Source organism: Carassius gibelio, chromosome A16, assembly GCF_023724105.1.
Source record: "Carassius gibelio isolate Cgi1373 ecotype wild population from Czech Republic chromosome A16, carGib1.2-hapl.c, whole genome shotgun sequence".
NCBI classification, from domain to species: domain Eukaryota; kingdom Metazoa; phylum Chordata; class Actinopteri; order Cypriniformes; family Cyprinidae; genus Carassius; species Carassius gibelio.
In genome coordinates this window covers 16107411-16132431 of record NC_068386.1, presented here as the reverse complement: position 1 = coordinate 16132431, position 25021 = coordinate 16107411, and the positions used below count along the sequence as shown (strand labels likewise).

Sequence of the window (25021 nt, the reverse complement as noted above, 5' to 3'; positions counted from 1 at the left end):
CTCTTGATTTATCAAACACACACATAAACCAGCTCAAAACAGCATGCACTCAGTAAACTGATAATATAATATAATATAATATAATATAATATAATATAATATAATATAATATAATATAATATAATAATTGGAGGGAGATATATATACACACACACTCTCACACACACACACACATAAAAATATGATGTTTTAAAATATTTTGTATTGTTACATTATGAAGTTATATTTGATTGTATAGTCAAATATATTTATATATATATATATATATAGTTTTTTTCTGGTAAAGGAGCATATACTTGGGATACATATCAGAATCGGATTGTTTTTATATTATATCAGACATTATAAATATTAGCAAGGATGCGTTAAAATAAAAGTAGTTAAAAGTAATATATAATTATAGAACTAATTAATTTATAATTATATATTTCATAACATGTATCATTCAAGACATTTACAATATTAGAAAAGATTTCTATTTTAAATGAGTTCTGTTTTTTAAGCTTTCTATTCATCCAAGAATCATGAAATAAAATACATCACAATTTAAAATGTTAAGCAGCACAGCTGTTCACAATTTTTTTTCTAAATTGATAATAAGAAATAGTTAGTTTATTGTAATATTATTGCACAAGATTATTGTTTGTACTGTATTTTAATCATATCTGTGTGTGTGTGTGTGTGTGTGTGTGTGTGTGTGTGTGTGTGTGTGTGTGTGTGTGTGTGTGTGTGTGTGTGTGTGTGTGTCTATGTGTGTGTGTGTACAGTACAATATGCACGTCCTGATTTTGCCAAGTTCGATGTGTTCCTAGGTCAACATATTTTGTTGACCCTGGAACAACATTTTACTCCAAAAATATATTCTTAACCAAATCCCTACACCTAAACCTAACCTTAACCATGAGTAATCCCTAAAATCAGAGGAAATGACAGATGAATGACACTGATGTACAAGCACCAAACACTGATTTTAAGCGTAAACTTCACAAAATCTATAAACTGGTTCTTCAAATCTGATTGGTTAATCACAATGTTGTTCCAGGGTCAACAACGATGTTGTCCCAGGAACATGTCTCACTTGGTAAAATCAGGTTCTGCAGTACAATATTATGATCTAATTTGATAGAAAAATGAATAGAATGTGATACATTTGTAAAAGGATCATTCTAGGATCAGCTTGAGTTATCTGGCAGCATCCAAGCCACACAGTTTGCCGTGTGATGGAGAAGGACAGGCTGTGAACAACATTATTAAATATTTCAAACATTTACTGCCTCCACAGTGATTTCAGTCTCCTGACAACTCTAAACCCTTCATTCTCAACATTGCTTATAGCAGATTTCCTCAAGAAGAGCATTTTGTCATTGTTTCCGATATGACAGTCTATGGATATGACACATAAATCTAACACATAGAAAATGACTGTATTTTTACTCTAACCCCAGACATGCATGTCATAAAAACAACTTTTGTGTCTTCTGATCAGCAACTGTATCACATTGATGCCATCTCATTAATAAGATAAGAAATCTGGGCCAGTTATTAAATGTGTTAATTATTTTTATGAGGAAACTAGATGCCTTTTGGCTAAATAGTGGCCGCTAGAAAAGGAAATGAGACACTGATCGAACAGGGAGTGTAAATAGAAGAACGAGACATTTAGAAAAGTGTAGGAGTTGTCTGAGGAGTGAAGAAGTTTTGTAGCTAAAGCATGTCTTTTGTCACAGCTAGTGTTGAATACATTGGATAATAATCCAACCACATGAAAGATAGATGGACAATGCTCACTTTCTTTTCTCTCACTTTGCCCATCTTTCGTTCGCTCCTTCTCACTTCTCACAGTAGTGTTAAGAAGCAAATATCAAATCTGACAGACAAGCAAGAACATAAAAATCCTTTTTAGCTTTCTGAAAACTTAAATCTCTTTCTTCCCTCTCTCTCTATCTGCCATTGAAGTGCTTTTAATGTGTTATAGGAGTCTGAGCTGTCTACTCACTTGAGGGCGGAGAACTTTAAGGCTGACAAGAATGAAACAGCAACCCTTAACTCCATCAACTGTAATTATGTTAAAGCGCTACAGTGTCACAGGATTTCTGTGACAAAGCACTTCAGCAGATCACAGCATTCCTGTCACAAGTGTCATAATACAAGCTCTTCTGTGGCTCAGCAGTTATATTGTTTGATAAGCATGATTCACTTAGACATTTCAGTGTGGGTTATCCAAACATATTGATTCCCCAATGTACCTCATATTGCATTTGTTGTGATTTGTTCTGTAACCACACAGATGAAAGGATGGAGTTTGTTGCTGAGCTTCAAGCTGTGTAGCAATCGATCTCCGATGAAAGGTTGACATGTTTCGCAGCTGCCGAGCATATCATTATATCCAAATGCAAGAATCCAATAAGGCAGTGTTTTCTTGCAAATGACTCAAATTAATAGCCAATCAGAAATCTCAGTGTCATAACAATTATATCACTGGGTGGTGAGTGGGTCTGACAGCTTGATATCGATGTCTTTTATTTATGTGCCATGATACAAAACTAGAAGCGATTTCCCACAGGATTACATTCTGTCAGGATAACAACAATCAAGCCGAGCGAATTCACTCCAACAATGTTTTTGCTCTTTGTTTTCTCAGTAATTAAACATCTGACTAAATAAATCAAGTGCCTGAGAGAACAGTAAGACTTGCTAATTAAATTTGCACCCACTAATTGAGTGTGTTTTTAAAACATTTTTTTTTTTTTCAGTTCTCTTCTGCAACAGTTTACGTTTCAATCGCCAGTCACTGAATCCAGTTGGATCGTTACATTCCCCTTCTGTACTCGGCATCCCGTTCCTGGTGTAATTGACAGAATTCCAAAGCAGGAATCTGAGACTTTCCAAACAGCTTGAGTGCATCTTGTGCCATAATTATCGTTTTTTTTCTTTTCTCTCCTTTCAATAGCGTGCTCGATGGGGTCCTATAAACCAGTAGCGGGCTCAGTTTCATGCACAGAGTGCCCAGCTAACAGCAGAACCAGTTCAGAAGGGTCTAAACTTTGCGAGTGTCGGAGTGGTTACTATCGCGCGCACACCGATGCCAACACCACCGCCTGCACAAGTAAGAGCACAACTAGCTATTTATAAGATAATAAGACAATGGACAAACAATCATTGTAAATATACTATCAGAAAAACATGGCCTTAGGCATACATCAGCTTGTCACTGGGGCAGTACCCTTAAATGGACAACTTTGCACCTTAAGTTACTCCTATAATTCACACGAATTAATTCATAATTTATTTACTAATGAAACTGACACATAAAATGAATGACATTTTTAAAAACTTTTGAAAAGATTTTCCTTTTCTTTATTATGGACACATTTGCCATCAACCCACATATTAACCAAATCCCTCCAAGGTTTAAATTTGTGTTCTCATTCTAGTTTATAGAGGCTAATCATTAGACGGTTTAGGAGCTGGTGAGTGCTAATGGTGTTTGTGAATGACCTCAGGTGTTCTTTCTCAGGCCCTCCATCAGCACCGGTGTCTCTGTCATGGGAGTATGAGAGTTCGGAGGGTGGGGTGTCGTTGCGCTGGAGACCTCCTGCAGACATGGGGGGACGAAGTGAAGTGTGGTATGGGGTGGTGTGTCGAATCTGCCCCTCTGCCACCAACACGCCACCAAGCGTGTGTTCCTGGTGTGGAGATACTGTCACTTTTTCCCCCTCTCAAACTGGCTTAAAGCAGACAAGGGTCACCCTCAAAAACCTGCTTACTAGGGTCACCTACCTCATACAGGTAACCACTTTGTTCATATAGAGTTTCATAGTGGAATAACATTATAGAATAAAAGGATTCAGTTGTTGGAAAAAAAAGTGTTTCACAGTGAATATTTTACATACTGAAGAAAAGAGAGCATCATATAAAAGAGACTGGGGCAAGTTGTCACAAGGGGAAACTGTTGTTTGATAAATTTATTCATTTATATTAATTTATATAAATAATATATAACCCTCTCTCTCTCTCTCTCTCTCTCTCTCTCTCTCTATATATATATATATATATATATATATATATATATATATATATTCTGGCATAATTTTACTAGCGATAGACTATGTTAACACGCTATCAAGAACAATAAGATACATTCGATGTGAAATTATGACAATATAAATATATTAATATGCGATTAATCATGATTAATTAGAGAAAAAGTCTTTCCACGCTATTGATGGTTGTTTGTTAAAATAGGTCAATTAAATTATTTTTTCTTTTCTTTTTTTTTCCACTTTGGAATACACAAATGCATCCTTTTTGAGCATACAAAGTTTTTTTTTTTTTTTTTTGTACTTTTTTCTAGAATTTTTTTTACCAAACCCAAATTTGAACAGTAGTGTAACTTCCCATACAGGAACCTACCCTGAGACATTTTTGTAAAGTAAAAAGTGTGATAACCAACCCTGGTCTCTGCTCCCATACGATGCTCATTATTATACTTTAATGCAGCTTATGTGCATGGAAGAGCATAGCTGCAATATAAGCTCTGGTTTTACAGGTTCAAGCAATAAATGAAGTGTCAACGCTCAGCCCTTTTCCACCTCAGTTCGCCAGCATCAACTTCACCACCAGCCAGTCAGGTACAAGAAAAGCAAATGTATCCTGGGACTATCCGCAGTATGTGTTTGCACCAAACTGTTTGCTCAGTGTATCTATGTCTTTCTGCGTCTGTCTCCTGCCATCACTGTCTAGTCGTCCTCCACGCCTGTCTTTCCGCTTCCTCTCCCCTCGGGTCTGTCCATCCATCTCTCTCTTCCGTTCATAATTTTTCTTCATCTGCTATCTGGACCCAGGTGGCTTTGGGTCACGATATACTGTCATTTCATATAATGGTCAAGAAAGCAACATGAGAGACGGAGAGAGAGATGGAGAATGGAGGGTGGATAATCAATGTGGCAGCCCACAGAAACTTTGGAAAAGGCGCAATTCAGATTCCCCCCCCCCTCTCTCTCTCACTGTCTCTCTCTCTCTCTCCCTTCTATCTTTAGCAGTAAATCAATCTCAGATGGATTCTGCAGATATATGACTAGTTTATATAACTCCCATTATTTAAGCTTTGTGTGCTGCTGATTGAACAGGATAGAGTCACCTATCCATGTGCTTCCTCATGACTGATTAACAGACAGAGACATCAGTTGAGATGAAGGGGGTCAGGGGGCTCGCAAGAGGAGAATGATTAACTCATGACCTCATTTACACCGATGAGATTTCAGCAATGTCTAACTAACCGTCAAGCATGCACCAAAGCATAATGCAAATGTCTTATTTAGGTCTACATGAGAATCCAAGCGTGTATTGTAGTTCTTAACATTAACAAAAATCTAAGCATTTGTTATGGTTTTAAATATCTAAAAGTAGTTTCTTATTGTGAAGTTATGAGCCCCCGTGTGGTCACACGTATAATTACATGTTTGTGTCTCAGTGCCTTCTGAGGTGCCCATGCTGCACCAGTTGAACAGAGTTCATGACTCCATCACACTGTCCTGGCCTCAGCCTGACCGGCCCAACGGGGACATCCTGGAATACCAGCTCCGGTACCACGACAAGGTCATTACTGTTATTTATGCTCAATATAAAAGCAGGGGTGTCAAACTCAGCTCCTGGAGGGCCATAGTTCTGCTCCAACACGTCCCCTTCCTTTAGATTTCAAGTAGTAGGTCTACTGCTTCAAGTGTTTAATTAGAGCTGGAGCGAAACTCTCTTGACATCCCAGTTTTAAAGAAATCTTTCATCAGAATAACTTTGAATACCTGCATGAAAAAGTGTAATCTGATCACATTCCTAAAAATCTTGAAAAATTACAAAAGTACATAAAAAATTACTAAAACATGATCAAGAATTAAAATGAAAACAAAAATGCTGATAGTATATAAATAGTATTGAAATAGCACTGGGAACAACCTGAGTAAACGATGACATAATTTCCCTTTTTAGGTGAACTGTCCCTTCACATCAATATAAAACACTGTGTAATCATTGTGGAAATGGATATTGTCTCGTCATCACAGAGATGGTGCTTTGTCTCTCTGGCAGGGGTCTGATGAGGACAGTGCTATGAGCGTGTTCAGTGAAACCAACACAGTGACAGTTGGAGGTCTGATTCCAGGCTCCATCTACGCCTTCCAGATCCGTGCCCGAAATGAGAGAGGCTACGGACCCTACAGCCACACCATTTACTTCAGCACTCTAGCAATGGGTAGGCCAGAAAATCTCACACATAATTAATCATTCTAGCCAACATATTCATATTCATAGGCTATTAAGTTCACAGTCTCTTTACATTTTCAGTTTTAGATATAATAAGAGATGCAATTTCTCTTTACTAATGCTCCAGTACCAAATGCTACTTGTTCAGTAAGCAAAGGACATATGCATTATGTAACCCTAATTCAGATATTTCCAACTTTTTTATCAGACAAACTCCTATGAAAAATTATTTGCTTTAAGTATCCCCATAACAAAATGAACACATTTTGCAACATCCTCTTGTGTGATTTAAGTAATTAAAAATTTTTTTTTTATAAAATGTTTATATTTTGACAATACTGTTCAAATGTGGTCAGTAAAAGGTTTTTTTTTTTTTTTAAGAAATTACAGTTGCACTTTATTTTACAGTACGTGTACTAACATGTACTTATAGTGTACTTACAGTGTATTTATCCAAGAAAGTTCTGGAAATACAAGGTAACTCCATGGGGTAGGGTTAGGTTTAGGGGTAGGCTCAGGGTTAGTACCTAGTTATTATATAATTATTGTAACTACTATGATAAGTACATAGTATGTACATAGGATGCACTGAATTGCTCAAAAGTGACAGTGAAGACTTAAATTCAGACTTATTCAAATTTATAACTTACAGTTGCTACAAAAATTTTAAGCAGCACAAATATTTTCAACATTGATAATAATAACAAAAGTTTTTTGAGCACCAAATCAGCAATGATTTCTGAAGGATCATGTGACACTGAAGACTGGAGTAATGATACAAAAAAAATCAGCTTTGCCATCACATGTACACACTTTTATTTGAAATTGTAAAAATACTTCACATATTACTGTTTTAATGTTATGTTTTATTAAATAAGTGCAACTTTGGTGAGCTAAAGATACTTTCAAAAAACATACCGGTCTCAAATTCTGAACAGTTGTGTGCATATAATATTTTTATTTTCAAATTATTTCATTTAATTTGTTATTGCCATTTTTTCACTTTGTAGAGGAACAGTCAAAGCAGATTCAGAATCGTCTGCCTCTTATGATTGGATCAGTAATGGGCGGAGCAGCATTTCTATTGGTTGTGATCGCGATCATTATTGTGTTTGTGTTTCGAAGGTATGTACATCAAAACTCTTAATCTCAGCTATTATGTGATATATATATATAGATAAAAAAGAGAGACCTGTTTATTGCATATAAAAGAATAAAAGAGCATCACTGTTATTGTGTCTTTGTCACATTTCTTTCCACTAGTAAAAGGAGAGAAAGCCCTTACAGCGACAGACTTCAGAGATACATCAGCAACAGAGGTGAACTGAGTGCATATTTGTCTACATTTCTCCAACAGTCACTACATGTAAATTATATTTTCTTCTTCTAAAGCAGGCTGTATTCAGACTACTTAGTAATTATTGCTTATATGTAATAACTATGATTCAGTAAAGTACTATGTCTACACCACAATTAAGAGGGGTTTGTGAGAATTTTGCTATTTTGTCAAAGGATGATAAATGTGCCGTGTCAGTAGTTTCTGACTGTGGTGTACATATTTGTGGTTTTACTTTATTCCGCCTGAAACCTTAAGCTGCATGTCTGTGACAGAACCAGTCATTAGGTGGTCTGTGTGGATTTTGTTATTCATTCAGGTGGGGTGAAATATTACGTGGACCCCTCCACTTATGAAGACCCCAGTGAGGCAGTCAAAGAGTTTGCACGAGAAATTGAGCCTGCTCACATAAAGATCGAAGAGGTCATTGGTGCTGGTTAGTACATGTGTTGAACGTTTGTCACTGTTTCAGAGGCAGGATAACATTAGCTTGACACAAAGTGTATGAATCAGATTTAAAAAAAGAATAATAATAAAATACTGTAATGATTGGATTTCTCTTTCTAGCTCAGTTTGGGGAGGTGTCCCGTGGCCGGTACAGGCCATTAGGTCGTAGAGAGATGCTGGTCGCGGTTAAGACTTTACGTTGGGGAGTGACAGACCGTGAGAAGAACGTGTTTCTCAGTGAGGCCGGGGTACTTGGCCAGTTTGACCACCCTAATGTACTGAAACTGGAAGGTGTGATCACTCGCACCCCTCCTGAACGCATTATCACAGAGTTTATGGAAAACGGCCCCCTGGATGCCTTTCTCAGAGTAAGAACAAAATACATGATGTTAAGTTCTATTAAATTATCTATCTATCTATCTATCTATCTATCTATCTATATATCTATATATATATATATATATATATATATATATATATATATATATATATATATATATATATATATATATATATAAATGAAATAAATATTATTCTTTATTGTATTATTATGTATTATTTTAAAAAGAACCAGGTGAAAGTTAAGTTGAATTATCACAGTTTATGGAGAATGGCTTTGTAAGTTTTTTTGTTTTTGTTTTTTTTAAGGAAAACGAGGATCAGTTCAGCGTCTTGCAGCTGGTAGGAATGGTGAGAGGTGTTGGAGCCGGAATGCGATATCTTTCCGAGAGGAATTTTGTCCATCGTGACCTCGCTGCCCGGAACGTTCTGGTGAATTCAAACCTGGTTTGTAAGGTGTCTGACTTCGGCCTGTCCCGTTTAATGAGGGGTCTGGACCACAACATGCCCACCTACACTGCGTCACTGGTGCGTTATAGGAAGATTTCTGAAAATGTAAAAACGCTGCTCGTGTTTAAATGGATGTATGTCAATTCATTTTATTTTTTAAGTTCTTTTCATTCTTACTCTGATGAGATTTGTCTGAGGCCTGGACATCTTTGTTAATTTGTGTCGTCATTGCGTTTGATTGAATGATTCCCTCTGTCTTTCAGGGCAGTAAGATCCCTGTGCGGTGGACAGCTCCTGAAGCTTTCCAGCATCGTAAATTCAGTTCAGCGAGTGACGTCTGGAGTTTTGGGATACTCATGTGGGAGGTCATGTCATATGGAGAACGCCCATACTGGGACATGAGTAACCAAGAGGTGAGCATTATTCATTTTACAGCCACACGTGCTTTACATCCCATGCAGTCACGAAGCAATTAAATTAACCTAATGTACTCTAGAGGGAGCTGTTAGAATGTTTTATGCTTAGTTGCATAAACAAAGCACAATAAAGTTCAGTGTAGTAATCAATGTGTTTGAAACTTGCTGCTTGGGATTTCAAGTTTGCAGCTGCACTTTAAGAGTGTGACATTTATCAGGTTTTAGAGTATTTTCAAGAGAAGTTTCTCTCTAAAAGTTTCGAGTTTCTAGCCAGCAGCTAGAAATGTCATGACTTCAGTGAGTATGTGTTCACATGTTGACTAAATAGTACATTAAACTGCATATTTTTCAGCTGCTACGAATCTGCAAGTATCTTTCCCATTCTTTTTCTTCCTAGGGATTTCAAAGAATGATTCAATAAAGAGCTCTAAGACATGAACCAAGTCAACCAGCACAAAGACTTTGATGTGCACCAAAAAGAGTATTTTTGAACATTTATTAACCAAAATCATGTGAAGTGAATGATGCAATCCAGTAAAAAAAAAAAACTTCCTCTTTTTTTTTTCTTTTAATTTCTGTTTTTCAGTTCCTTTTTCCTCCAAATCTCTTTTCCACTCCCTGCTTTAGTATTTCTCTGACTCATACATTTAAACACTTCACTAAGATACAAACATACACATGTACACACTGTAATTTAAATACGAATCCCTTAAATTATCATTCCGCTTGTGTACAAAAAATAAGATACTACCGAAATTGTGATGATTGACAGCATGGTAACCATAACAACATTCTGGCATCTTGCATAATTTATATTGGCTTTTTTTTTTTTTTTTACCACAGTTATATTACAGCATCCAAAGACATGTTATGTTCTGCAACTGCAACTAAATCACGGCCGACAGAGGGGTTGTGTTTTGTAGATGCTTGAGTGATTGAAGAAGGCTGTAGAATGTGTTTGTATCTTAGCTGTAGTGTGTACTTGGCAGTGCATGTGTCATCTCTCTTCCCTAATTATCCTCTCACTCTTTTTTTCTAGGTGATGAAGGCAGTGGTTGATCAGTACCGTTTACCTGCTCCAAACGGTTGTCCTCCAGCTCTTCACTCTCTGATGCTCCAGTGCTGGCAGGCCAACAGACAGGACAGGCCAGCATTTGATTCTCTTCTGTCGTCCCTCGACCGACTCATACGCCACCCTGCCTCCCTAAAGGCAGAACACAGCCGGTGAGTTACTTAAAACTACATTTACCACATTATATTAACAGCTAATATTGTGTTTGATCTTTTCAAATATTCTCCTCTCTCTTAGTCCCAGCCAGCCACTCTTAAGCCCCACCCCTACTGACCTCTCAACAGTGACAACAGTCGGTGATTGGCTGACAGCTCTAAAGATGGACCGGTATAAAGATGCGTTTGAGAGAGCACAGTACCACAGTCTGGAGGGAGTGAGCATGCTCACAATGGAGTAAGTTAAAACACACTTTTCACAGTGGTTTGTCCAACATACACAAATGTCACAGAAGAATTTCTTTCTTTTTCAAAAACAAATACAAATTCTTGCCACGGACTCATTCCTGCCACAACCTTAAATGATGTATTGTGTTGTTTAATAGCATTCTCTAATCTAATGGACAACTGTGATGTTTTTGGAATGAAATAGCCAACTTTTTTTTCCCTGCCATGGCTAATTTCATTAGCTAGCATTTTATACATTGGAAATACTTTGTAAATATTTTCAGACTTCTTGAATAATTTGACATTTTCTTTCTTTCTTTCTTTTTTTTTTTTTTTTTTTACACAATTGCATCTCATATTTCATACCTGCTGTCTCTTTAGTAAACAAGTACATCAATTATTTCTCAAGAAGCCTCTTATGGTCACCAAGGCTGCATTTGTTTGAACAGAAATACATAAAAAACAGTAATATTGTGAAATATTATTGACATTTTGTGAATACAGTGATATATATATATATATATATATATATATATATATATATATATATATATATATATATATATATATATATATATATATATATATATATATATATATATATATATTAATTCTAAGATGAATAGAAAGTTCTAAAGAACAGCATTTGTATTTATATTTATTTTTTTATTTTATATATCTATTTATATATATATATATATATATATATATATATATATATATATTCCTGTGATGCAAATCTCTTCAGTGTCACGTAATCCTACTTAAATCGTTCTAATATTCTGATTTGAAAAAAAAAAAAAATTATTATTATCAATGTTGTGCTGCCTAATATTTTTGTGAAAACTATAATAATTTTTGTAAGTTTCTTAAATAAATATAAAGTTCAATGGGAACAGCATTTATTTCAAGTAGATCTTCAAGAATGTGCCCAACCTTTAAGCAGTAGCGTATAGATTTATGTAGAGATATAAAATAAATGTAGAATTATTGGTTTGCTTTTATTTCGTTCTTTGTTTAGATTTGTTTTAAAATGTAAGGAGTTGTATCTCCCTACACGTAGAGTGTAGGGCACCCATTTGGCCAGCAGCGGCCCTGCTAACCAATAAGATTTATCTATTTCAGTTGAAGAAATGTGCATTTACAAACATATTTCTGTGTGAGTGCAGTGATTATAATGCATCGCTTTTCTCTCAGGGATGTTCAGGCTCTAGGAGTGAATCTGCTCGGCCATCAGCGGAAGATCGTAAATGCAGCTAAACAGCTTAGGACACACCTCACTCAGGGACATGTGGAGGTCTGATGCTTCCCACCTTGTGTTGACACAGCAGTCCATGCTGGGAGAGCTAGTCCACAGCCTGTCGCAGCCCACGAGAACAATGGAATAGAGATGAGGATGACAAAAAGAGCCTTGAGTGAAGAGGAAGAGTTTTATTATGAATTATTTGCTCATCTGTCCCACCCTTTCTTGCTGAACTGTTGTCTTCTATATTCTTCTTTCACTTACTCCCTCCTTCAGTGTTGCACTACCTCTCACTTTTTTATCAGTTTATTAATTACTGGCATTCAGGATGAACTTGAGCCTTAAGAACACTCCTTCACAATCAGTTGCAAGGACAATCAGAGACTTTAAACGAACAGTAACTGACTGTTATGTCTTTGTTGGCACGTGTGGTCAAGGGCACTAGATGTTTTAGTTTTAACTACACAACCAAACAACATATTGAACAATAAACTGAACAAAAACCACCACAAATACACTGCCAAAAGTCCTGTTTCTAATCAGTATTTTGTCTTGTTTTCCAGTAAAAAATATCTAAATTATGCTCAGAGCTTATCAGGTTTGTTTAAGAATGTATAAATATTGTTTTCAGAAAATACACGCTACCATTCAAAGGTTTGGGCTCAGAGAGATTCAAAGGTTTTTGAAAGAAGTCTCAAGGCTGCATCGATTTGATTAAAAATAGTAATATTGTGAAATATAATTACAATTTAAAATAAAAGCTGGATTTTCTGCATCATTACTCAAGTCTTGAGTGTCACATGATCCTTCAGAAATCATTTTAGTTGGTTGATTTGGTAATCAAGAAACATTTATTATTATTATCAATGTTGAAAACAGTTATGATGCCTAGTATTTTTGTTAAAACTTTGTTTTTTTCCCAATATATTTGGATGAATAAAAAGTTCAAAAGAAGAACATTAATTTAATATATATATATGATAAAAAAAATTGTAACAATTTAAAATTCTTTGCTTTTGAGTATTAAAAAAGTATTTATTTATTAAAAAAAAAAATATTACTGGCCCTAACTTTAAAAATAATAAATACATCATAAAATGCAATTTTGCTTTTTGGGTACTTTTTTGTTGTTATATTGATGTTATTTTCTACTGGAAAACAAGAATCAAATAATTAACATAACAATATTTTTGCACTATTCTTTATGTACAGATTTATGAAGTATTGTATAATACAATGCTTACGGCGGAGACTCACATGGTGAAGTTTTTTGCATTTTGTGAGTTTCAATCGTACATTGCAGCCACGATAGTTCACTGCTTACCTGTGACTGAGACCTGTGATGTTCCATCATCTCACCTGTGACCATCACTTCACATACAAAACACATCTATGCTACTATGAGCCAGTTTCCCTCCACCGATCCTAGTCCTGTCCACTAGCAGTTGTGTTCCTGTAAATACTAGTTCACCCCTGAAACAATGTAGCATAAAATCACACTGTAATATATGAGCGTTGTGAAGTAGGTGTTGCAACAAATGTGATTACAATTGCTGGGTGAAGGGAGAGAGAGAGAGAAATGTATATATATATTTGTGTGTGTGTGTGTGTGTGTGTGTGTGTGTGTGTGTGTGTGTGTGTGTGTGTGTGTGTGTGTGTGTGTGTGTGTGTGTGAGACAGATTTACAGTACAGGTGTAACTGTTTGGTGCTGCTGAAGAAAAAGTGTATGTTTGGATGTGTGAATGGATTTCTGTGTAAAAAAAAAAAAACATGTAAAAAGGGAGTGTATGATCAAGTGGATGTATATTTGAATCTGTTTGATTGTACAGTTGTTCACCACTGTTCCACTACTGTCCAAATTTGTAAAATATATATGATTTTGATTAAAGATGCCTACTGTGTTTATTTACATCTTGAACCACAAAAAAATGTCAGTACTCGTCACATTGCTGAAATGTCCTTTCTTATTTCCCATGAACAACACAGAGTCAGCTAAATGGTGCCATACACTTTGAAAGTGAAAACACGTTGGTCTATATGTGCGTGCAACTATAGTTAAGAAAGTTTGTGAGTCCAAATGGAAAACGCAAATGCCTCGCTTGTCATTGTATTTAGTGAGCCTAAGTTGTAGGCTATCCGTATGCATACGGCAGCTGTACGAACACTGGTCATAGGATTAAATAACGTAGACGTTGTTCCGTGATTCCGTGGTATTTGTATAGGAGTTTTATTCAGCGACCACCTGGCTGAGGCCGGTGACACACTGGCTGCATGCCGTGAGCGTGGCGTTTCTGCTGCGTGTCAGTAGCGTGGCGGTTGCCTCGCGCTTTCTGTGTCTTTACGTAAACAGCGTTGTTTACGCGTGAAATACACGTATTTAAGGTGTTGTTGACGCGTTAAAATTCATGTGTGCTTGACCCTTTTGGCCTTCAATAGCAGCGCGCCTGTATCACGATTAACTACATGTCAGACAGCTGCACAGAATAACATGTTTCAGTCTATTAAAAAAAAAACTCATAAATATGCGTTTAAAATTAATTAATTCAGTCTCATTCATAAATACCGGTTTAATTAATTAATGAATCACCGTTTTATTTATTTATATATATATAGATATATATATATATATATCTTGAGTCTTCTTGAATAAATTATGATGCCACCTACTGGAGTAATGCAATCAACACAATCTTTATTTGAAGAGACTCCTTTCACTTTAGCCATTTTATTGGTTCCCTATCATAGGTCACTTCGATGCTGCGGTGACGTCACCACGTATGGGAACACCTCCGGTGTGACGAATGTCTGAAGCCCTATACCATCCCGCCAATCCTATTGGCCAAATGGCGCATAGCACCACCCTACGCATGCGCACGCATGATATACCTGGGTGCAGCGCGCCATTTCGCTCAGATTTCATTCCTTCAGGAATAGCGAATCATCTGTGCCCTATCATCTCGCGTTCTCCAGCGATTTTCTTCGAGCAGTGTTAACTCCTCTTTCGCGGACGCGATGAGTCAACGAAAGGTAAGAGCCGTATATGGGTTTATCACAGGGAGGCACTCATGAGAGATTCGTTTGCAGCCTCTCTCATGTTCTCTCTGTGATAGCCTACGGCTATGGTAAAATAGAAAAGTATCCGCGCTCTGGAGTCTATTTCTTCAGTCGCCTCGCGTCTAACCCCCACCGTTCGCTTCTGCGGTCGCCGAGGCCCCGCACGAGGTGTTGGTTAGGGGCGATATGTGCGGCTTGACTATGAGTACAGTGATGCACTGGAGTTTCCACTTGCTCGCTCTCCCCTACTCGAGCGCGTTAATCAGAGCAGTTTTGCTTTATACTATGTTGTCTAACCGCAGCTTCTACTCAGAGTAGGCTCTGACCGGCATAAGCGGTTCTCTCCCTCCGAGCGGACAGGAGAAACGCGCTTCCCCTTTCTCAGTGTGCTAATATGTGGCTATCCACGCGGTGGATAAACTACCCTTCTCACGGACCTCCACCAAGAGGTTCGAGGTCCTGGAAGCAGCCTTATCAGCGCATATCACGAACGGCGCGGGTTTTTGCCACGATTAAGTGACATGCTATTATATAGCGATGCCGTTTGACTACCTCTCTAGCCGAACGGATCGCGCCAAACTCCGCCGCGACCTAGTCTCGTCTAGACGTATCGAGTCGTGTCTATTTCGGAAAAATTTCATTCTCTTATTACGGTTCTTTACGAGAAGCCTCTCGTTCTTCCCCCACGCTCTAACATTGACTGTCTCGCAGCACAAGCACTTCGAGCGTCACTGAGCTGTTATTTGAGCGCCCCTCAGACACTGCACAATTCAGTCTTCAGAGTTTGAGGGACGGCACAAGAGACTGGCGAATTTGGCCAGTTTATGACGGCTCACACAGCTGCCGCGTTCTCGCTAGCGGCGTGGCCCTATGTTTATCTTGTTGGATTAAATCCTGCCGTGGACACGCTTCAGGATTATACACAACGAAACACAGCGAGTTTGACGCATGCATTTCCTTCTATGTTTGCCGGGGTCTGTGCCCTCCACTGAAGAGTGCTGTTGGACTGCTAATGCACATCCAACCCTCTCACTGCAGTCCCCACGCTCTAACATTGACTGTCTCGCAGCACAAGCACTTCGAGCGTCACTGAACTGAGCTGTTATTGGAGCGCCCCCTCAGACACTCTGCACTATTCAGCCTTCAGAGTCTGAGGGACGCCACGAGAGACTGGCGAATATGGCCAGTTTATGACGGCTCACACAGCTGCCGCGTTCTCGCTAGCGGCGTGGCCTAATGTTTTCTTGTTGTATTAAATCCTGCCGTGAACACGCTTCAGGATTATACACAACGAAACGCAGCGAGTTTGACGCATGCGCTTTACTTCATGTTTGCCAGGGTCTGTGCCCTCCACTAGAGAGTGCTGTTGGACTGCTAATGCACATCCAACCCTTTCACTGCAGTCCCCACGCTCTAACATTGACTGTCTCGCAGCAAAGGCACCTCGAGCATCATTGGATTGAGTTATCATTTGAGCGCCCCCTCAGACATTCTGCACAATCCAGCCTTCAGAGTTTGAGGGGCGGCACAAAAGGCTGGCAAAGATGGCCAGTTTATGACTGCTCATACAGCCGCCACGTTCTCGCAATGGCGACGTGGCCCGATTTTTATCTTGGTGAATTAAATCCTGCCGTGGATACGCTTCAGGATTATACACAACGAAACGCAGCGAGTTTACGCATGCGCTTTACTTCATGTTCGCCAGGGACTGTGCCCTCCACTATAGAGTGCTGTTGGACCGCTAATGCGCATCCAACACTCTCACTGCAGTCCCCACGCTCTAACATTGACTGTCTCGCAGCAAACAGCGCTTCGAGCAGCATTGGATCGGGCTGTGACGCCAGGCGTAAATAATAACTAATAATCCCTCAGACACTGCGCAATCCAGCTTTCAGATTTTGAGGGGTGATTCAAGGGTCTTACACAGACGACCCGTTTATGACGGCTCGCACAGCCGCCGTTTTAGTTAGCGGCAGAGCCTGATGTTCAATTCGTTGGTCTAATTCCTGCCGTGGACACGTTCAGGATTATACACAACGGGACGCAATAGCTCTTATGCATACACTTCCCCTGTGCACGAATGCCGCAGGCTTTTCCGTGCACGGACATTATGTGTATGACAACGTTGCAGAAAGCGGAAATTTGAGACTGCTAGTATCGTTTTGGGTCGCGTGTAACGCTTGCCCGGCATTTCTCAATGGGTGTTACGCACAATTGTCACGGATACACCAATTCGCTTTTAGAGGCCCGCCTCTTTCCGCTGAATTCTTTCCACGGTGGTAGACTGATGGTAATAGCAGTGTTGTGACAGGAGATGTCAACTCTGCTGAGCAAAGGGGCTATAGAAGTCGTAGACCCCGTACTTCTCAATGCATGGATGTAGCTCTGGCCCCGTTGCGGCTCCAGGGCGTCCGTCTGTTAACCACTTGGACGATTGGCAGCGGCATTCCCCGTAATTTGTCTGGGGTTACTTCACATGTGCCCTTTTCAGTGGAAAAGTGGGCGGAAAGACGAAATATTTCACCCCGTTGTCTTCCGCATCCGACGATATCGGTGACACGGAGTTGTGTGATGTCGTTAAAACTATGGATGCCAACCGAGTTTCTCCTACCGGGGTTCGGCTGGGGATTTGAGCTTTCCCAGAGACCGTCACGACGGATGCGTCTTTGACCGGTTGGGGAGCTGTTTGTCAAGGGCTACCAGCCCATGGAGTGTGGACAGCTGCACAACGCAGTTGGTATATAAACCGGTTGGAATTACTGGCAGTTTTCTGGCTCTCCAGTAATTCGCGAATCTGCTGATCGGCCGTCTTGTGCTGCTCAGATCAGACAACACAGCGTTTGTCTCATACCTGAATCATTAGGAAGGATTACGCTCTCGCCCCCTGTGCAGGCTGGCGAGACATGTTCTTCTCTGGTCTCAGAGAAAATTTCTGTCGATCCGAGTTGTTCATGTCCCCGGACGTTTGAACTTCGGAGCGGATATGCTATCCAGACAGGCTCTGGAACAGGGAGAATGGAGATTACACCTCCAGACGGTGAATCTTTTATGGTGGATATTCGGCAAAGCGAAAGTGGATTTATTCGCGTCAAACATGACTACGCATTGCCCGCTATGGTTCTCCCTATGCCCCCCATCGCCCCTGGGCGTGGATGCATTAGCTCACAGCTGGCCCAGGACCAGTCTGTATGCTTTTCCTCCGATTCGTTTGATCCCAGCGGTATTATGCAGAATACGGCGGGACAGAGTGGAACAGCTGCTGCTGGTGGCTCCGCGATGGCACACGCAGCCGTGGTTTGCGGATCTATCAGTCTGCTAGCGGGCTCTCCGTGGAGATTCCCCTCAGACAGGATTTATTATCACAAGCACAGGGGCTGATTTGGCACCCGAGGCCGGATCTGTGGAAACTGTGGGCGTGGCCACTGAGCGGAGTGCATTAGTATGTCCCGGTCTTTCTGTTGAAACCACTGAGACTATATTGAATTCTAGAGCAGCTTCTACGAGACGCTTATATGCTTTCAAGTGGAGACTGATTACAGCCTGGTGTGGCAATCGTAATGTGGATCCAGTTTACTGCCCAGTGGCTTCAGTGCTGGAGTTCCTCCAGGATTGTTTTTCGGATGGCGTAACACCAGCCACTTTTAAGGTTTACGTGGCAGCCATTTCAGCTTACCACGAATACATAGGCGGTGCCTCTATGAGGCGTCATCCACTAGTTTCTCGTTTCGTACAGCGTGCGCGACGGCTGAGGCCTTTCCGCCCTGTGCGAGTTCCTTCATGGGGTTTATCCATTGTGTTGCTAGGTTTATCAGGGCATCCGTTTGAGCCCTTGGAGCCCGTATCGGATAAATTCTTGACACTGAAGACATTTCTTCTCATGGCTTTATCCTCCCTCAAGAGAGTTGGGGATTTACAGGCTCTTTCTGTTTCACCCTCATGCATGGAATTTGCACCGGGCTCTGTGAAGGTGCTGCTGCGGCCCAGGCCTAACTATGTTCCTAGGTCGCATCTAACCTCTTTCGCTTTCAGCAAGTGTTCCTGGAAGCTTTTTCACCTGCTGAGGCTGGATCAAGAGATCTAAGTCTTTGCCCTGTGAGAGCTTTAAAGACTTATGTGGATCGTACAGCCCCTTGGCATGAATCTGACCAGCTGTTTGTCTGTTTTGGACATAAAAGTAAGGGCCATGCGGTTACAAAGCAGCGCATGTCCCATTGGCTGGTGGAGGCAATTTCTTTGGCCTATGAGGCGCGCGGACTCGCTTCGCCCTTAGGAATTGAGGCTCATTCCACTTGAGCTGTGGCTTCTTCTCAAGCTTTTCTCAGTGGATCTTCTATGGATGATATCTGTGCTGCGGCAGGATGGTCCTCACCGAGCATTTTTATCAAGTCCTACAGTCTGGATGTGAGGATGGCTCCTGGCTCCCGGGTTCTCTCCGCTTGAGCAGATGCTTCCTCGGATCTCAGTTATCAGGTACGTCAGGCGTTTTGGTATATCGTTCCCATACGTGGTGACGTCACCGCAGCATCGAAGTGACCTATCTATGATAGAGAACATCTCGGTTACGTATGTAACCTTGGTTCCCTGAATAGGGAACGAGATGCTGCGGTTCTGGCCGTTCCGTACCTTGATAATTTCTTCATCTTCAGTCATGAAATCTGAGCGAAATGGCGCGCTGCACCCAGGTATATCATGCGTGCGCATGCGTAGGGTGGTGCTATGCGCCATTTGGCCAATAGGATTGGCGGGATGGTATAGGGCTTCAGACATTCGTCACACCGGAGGTGTTCCCATACGTGGTGACGTCACCGCAGCATCTCGTTCCCTATTCAGGGAACCAAGGTTACATACGTAACCGAGATGTTATTGCTTAAAATGAGACAGGGGTAGCTGCAGCCTGGAGCAATGGGCGTGCCAAAAGTTTTCTCGTTGGTGAAAGGAGTTTTATTGTGTTGGCCAATGAGGGGTAAATATACATTTACGTGATTTCCTTTAGACAAGAGAAGGTGGAGGCGATATGACGTGGTGTAATTATTCATCAGACGTTATCTTTGCTTTATATACCACAAATATGTATATTACGATAGCTTGTTACAATACGATCATAATTATACCATAGTTTATTGTTGTTGACAGACATATGTACAGTTAGACAAAACGATGACCGCATATGCATCTTGTGCAATACAGTACAGAATACATCCTGTAAGTATAATAATTATAACCACCTCTGCTAATACAACTGTACTAAGATCAATTCACAATCTATGAAGACGGTTAGACAAAAATTAATTAATTAAAAAATTCTATTTTAAAGTTTGTTTCCACCTTTCTGATAGGTTTCCAACTAATGCAGAGTATAATCAAGTTGCCAACACACTGTGAAGAACCCTTTCCAGAGAAATATAGAAGGAAATGACTGTGTAAGTTTTGTTTTTAATCCATTGATTTATCTCTATCAACATAATCACACACCATATACACGACGTTTGTATCCTTTTTGATTATTGATAAATCAAGACCTAAACTTGCAGCAATGATGTCGGTAACCCGCACCATGCAGAAGTTTTGAAGGTATTTTCAAAAGTAATTTAAAATAATATTCTTAATATCATTAACACCGTTTTTATCTTGGAATATAATTTGGTTTTATAGGATTATTTTGAATTTATTTATTTAACAGCCAGCGTTGGCATTACCTTTTGGCACGCCCCCTACCTTTTGTTTCACCAATGAGAAACCTTTTGACACGCCCATTGCTCCAAGTTGCAGCTACCCCCTACTAACTAAAAATTGGTAAGAATAAACAAGTGTCTCTGCAGGAAAGTACTGGGAGTTACCAGATCAGGGTGTTTTTAAACCATTATTCTTGATTGGTTGACGTCATAGTGATGTTAGGTTTAGGGGTGGGGTTGGGTAAGAGGGATCATTTAGACTGCATGATTTAGAAACACCCAGCAGTTTGCAAACACCCACAAGTTGATAAACGCCTACTTTTGCTCTGCAGAGACCCAAGTCTCAGAATAAAAGGAATAAAAAAAAATTCTTCAAGTATTTGACTATTGGAATCGGAAACAAGGATCGATAAGAGCCAGAATCGCTACAATTGAATTGATACCCAACCCTACTTAGACATGCTCGTTTTATTTTATGTAGTAAAATTTAAACCATGACAGTCTTGAATTACAAATCAAGCACTTTATTTCAATGGCTACTTTTCTGGTTTATTGTTTTCTTAAATTATTTAAATGTTTTGACAGTCAGGACATTTTGTGATGACCTGTTTATATCTGTCTTATAATATGTCAGCAAGCAATGCATCATCAGGCTGTGTTGAAAGCCTTTTACCCTTGCACAGTTAACCATATGCAGTGTACCCATCCATATGATTCACATTCCACACATAATTTGGGTGATATGAATGTAAGATGATTGCAGAAGTGACACTGATCTGTGTTTTTGTTTATTCTTTTTAAAGAAATGGCAACAAATCAAGTGTGGCAGCATTTTACGCAGCCTACTCCAGGTAAGGCTCGCTGCAACATCTGCAATACAGAGGCATGGGAGCTGAAAAGGGCAAGATGAAAAATACTTAAAAAATGTGGAGCCACTTGAAATGTCACCACCTTGAGGCCTTTAATGAAGCACAAAAAGAAAAGGATGATCAAGAAGCAGCTTCTACTTCTGCAGCAAGTTCAACACAGCCTAATATTGTGCAGATGTTCGATGGCCAAAGGAAATGGGGTAATTCTGACACCAGGTCCAAAAAAGTTGATCTTGCCATAGTTGAGATGATTGCCACAGACAATCATCCATTTACAGTTGTCTCTGGTGTTGGTTTTCAAAGGTTGGTGGCATTGCTGGAGCCCATATACTCCCTCAAAACAGAAAAGTACTATCGCACTGACCTCTTTGAAGATGTTCACACAAAAGTAGAAAACTAACCTATCATTTCATTGACAGCGTCTGGGAAAGGAAACAAATTGTCCTCAATGTCAAAGCTCTCACACAGGTAAATATATATCAGTGAGGTGTTCCTCAGTCTGCTGAGGCATTGGGACATCGACACAGAGAGAGTCGTGCTGGTGCTTCGCCAACATGATTAAAGGGATGAGGCTCACTGAAGTATCCCCGATCTCAGCTGGAGTGCTCACACACTTCAGCTGGTGGTAAATGATGGAATCAACAGCCAGCGAACAGTGATGGACATCGTTGCAAAATTAAAGTCTTCTGCTACCCATTTTAACCATTAAATACTGGCCAAACAGCGTTTGAAGGACATTCAATAAGAACTTGACCTCCCCGAGCACAGAATAATCCAGTCGGTGCCAACACACTGGAACTCCACTCTTCACATGTTGGACGGCGAGCTGGAGCAGAAGCGGGCACTTACTGGATATGAGAGTGACGAAAGTGAAAGTGACGTGACATTCAGCCAAGTATGGTGACCCATACTAGGAATTCGTGCTCTGCTTTTAACCCATCCAAAGTGCACACACACATCAGTGAACACACACACCGTGAACAAACACCGGAGCAGTGGGCAGCCATTTATGCTGCGGCGCCCGGGGAGCAGTTGGGGGTTCGTTGCCTTGCTCAGGGGCACCTCAGTCATGGTATTGAGGGTGGAGAGAGCACTAATGCAGGGGAACATGGAAAGATATCAATTTTACCAACAGATCAATGGACTCTTGTGGGCAATTTGATTGACACACTGAGCTTGCTCGAACAGGTAACACTGGAAATGAGCAGATCAGACTCATCAATATTGTGCATAATTCCCAGCATCACTGTCCTAAAAATGCTACTTGAAGTTGAGAGTGCTATCGGCATCAAAGCACTCTGTGACACTATGCTGGACAGTTTAAAAATAAGGTTCAAAAACGCAGACAAGACCAAATGCTTGGGCCTCGCAACACTGCTAGATCCTTGTTACAGGGGTCATGCCTTGGCACCAGGCACACTGAGCACTGCAAAAGACTGGATAAAGGATGAGCATGTGACTCTGTCTGAGGCTAAGAAATGGATTAAGGCTTCCTCAGAAGATCAAGGCCTGGATCCAAAACGGAGAAGAGTTAAGGGAGAAGAGGAAGACCATCTGACATGCTTGAACAGATGTATGACAACCTTCTGGGGGCAAATGGACCAACCTCTGAGAAGACTGATGATGAGGAGGAGCAGCTTTTTATTCAGCAGCAGGATCTATACCTACGGGAGCCTTCATGCCAGACAGCCGGGCCAACCATTTGCATGGTGGAAACAAAATGCATTCGCGCTTGGCCTTCTGGAGCCACTCCCCAGAAAATTTCTCAGGATAAAATGCAGAGCATCTCTGTTTCCTCCATTATAAACTGCAGCTCCTAAACTGGGAGCATTAAGAACTTTCAGTGAGGGGTGTGTGTAATTCCTCCATTATAAATTGCAGCTCCTAAACTAGGAGTATTAAGAATTTTCAGTGAGGGGTGTGTGGGGTAAAGAAGTGGGGCTATGCGCATGTTATGCACAATTCTTTTTAAGTTGTTTTTTTGTTTGGTATTGCTGTTTACATTTTCCTTATCTTCTTAGGAAAGCCATTTGCTCTACAAAAGATTAAGTTAAGTGCACTAAAACTTAGACCTAAGCATTAAATGACTAGGTTGTAAATAGTTGGTTACTTTTAAAATTAAGTATAGTACAGTGTGCAGTTTATTATGACTCATGTACCTGATCATCAAAGATCATCATTTGTCTTTTAAACGGTCCAAACTCACTTCAGACCAGTGCTTTGCATCAGTTAATAACATTTAGCTAAATGTAAAACTTTTGCAAATGTAGGTCTATATATTCAGAGTTGATAAGAAAAATATAGTAGGTTTCGCTGACGTTCCCACCACACGGATTACTTGGTTAACCAAAACACTTAATTCTTCTTTGTGATGTAAACATACAATTAGGCCTTGTTTTTTTTTAGGTCTCTGGTGTTTGACCACTATGTATTATGCCTTAAATTACCTTATATTACACAGCCACTGCAATAGTGTAATTATTTTATTTATGCTTAAATATTTATTTTTCAGTATTTTCAGCACTGAACTCTTTTACTTGTTCTGCCTCACATTTTTTTAATATATGTTAAATGTTGTTTATTAACTTGTTCTTTCTTGTCCTGCCTCACATGTTTTTAATATTTGTTAAATATTGTTTATCTACTTGTTCTACCTCACCTGTTTTTACTATTTGTTAAATATAGTTTCTTTTAAGTTCAATAAATGTTCCTATTTTAAATTGAGACTTGTAACATTTGGTATCATCATTGTGTCATTTTTTATAATGTAAACTGAGTGAGGCAAAGCAGTATTGGCTCCAAATATCAGCTCAAGAAAATCGGCAGCCTGTATCAGTCATCGGCTATAGGGCTATTGAAAAAAAAAAATGGCATCGGCACTAAAAATCCATATCGGTCGATCCCTATATATTACTTTTCAGTAAGGATGCATTAAAATAATCAAAAGTGGCAATACGTTGCTGTTCTTTTAAACTTTTTACTCATCAAAGAATCAATTATAATCCATACAAATATTTAGCAACATGCATTCCCACTTTTTTGGTCACTAAACAAGTAGTACACTGTAAATAGCTGCTGATTATTTTAAAATGTTGGTCTCATATTTCTCACAACATGTGGTCTAACAAGCATTCTATATATAGTATCCCATCCTGTGTTTCTGAGCCATTTAAAAACACTTTTGACCAATATGACTCATGTACCTGACCATCTAAAATCATCATTTGTCTTTTAAACGGTCCAAACTCACTTCAGACCAGTGCTTTACATCAGTTAAATTTAGCTAAATGTAAAACTTTTGCAAATTTAGGTCTATATATTCTGTGTCCATAAGAAAAATATATCAGGTTTCACTGATGTCCCCACCACACTGATTACTTGGTTAACCAAAACACTTAATTCTTCTTTGTGATCTAAACATACAATTAGGCCTTGTTTTGTTTTTTTAGGCCTCTGGTGTTTGAACACTATGTATTATGCC

The 25021-nt window shown here is 39.6% G+C and overlaps 1 protein-coding gene across 1 annotated transcript in view; it reads left to right on the top strand.

Annotated features, from left to right (window-relative positions):
- Positions 1–13833, top strand: part of LOC128030777 (ephrin type-B receptor 5-like) — a 40039-nt gene extending 26206 nt beyond the window's left edge. Inside the window, exons 6-19 of the mRNA XM_052618735.1 lie at positions 2951–3106; positions 3518–3789; positions 4550–4631; positions 5474–5598; positions 6085–6247; positions 7269–7383; positions 7522–7577; positions 7914–8030; positions 8162–8409; positions 8690–8908; positions 9094–9243; positions 10286–10470; positions 10556–10711; positions 11899–13833. Of these exons, the coding sequence (XP_052474695.1) occupies positions 2951–3106; positions 3518–3789; positions 4550–4631; positions 5474–5598; positions 6085–6247; positions 7269–7383; positions 7522–7577; positions 7914–8030; positions 8162–8409; positions 8690–8908; positions 9094–9243; positions 10286–10470; positions 10556–10711; positions 11899–12004 (2150 nt within the window). The 3' untranslated portion in view covers positions 12005–13833. The remainder of the gene's footprint in view (positions 1–2950; positions 3107–3517; positions 3790–4549; positions 4632–5473; positions 5599–6084; positions 6248–7268; positions 7384–7521; positions 7578–7913; positions 8031–8161; positions 8410–8689; positions 8909–9093; positions 9244–10285; positions 10471–10555; positions 10712–11898) is intronic.
- The last annotated feature ends 11188 nt before the right edge of the window (positions 13834–25021 follow it).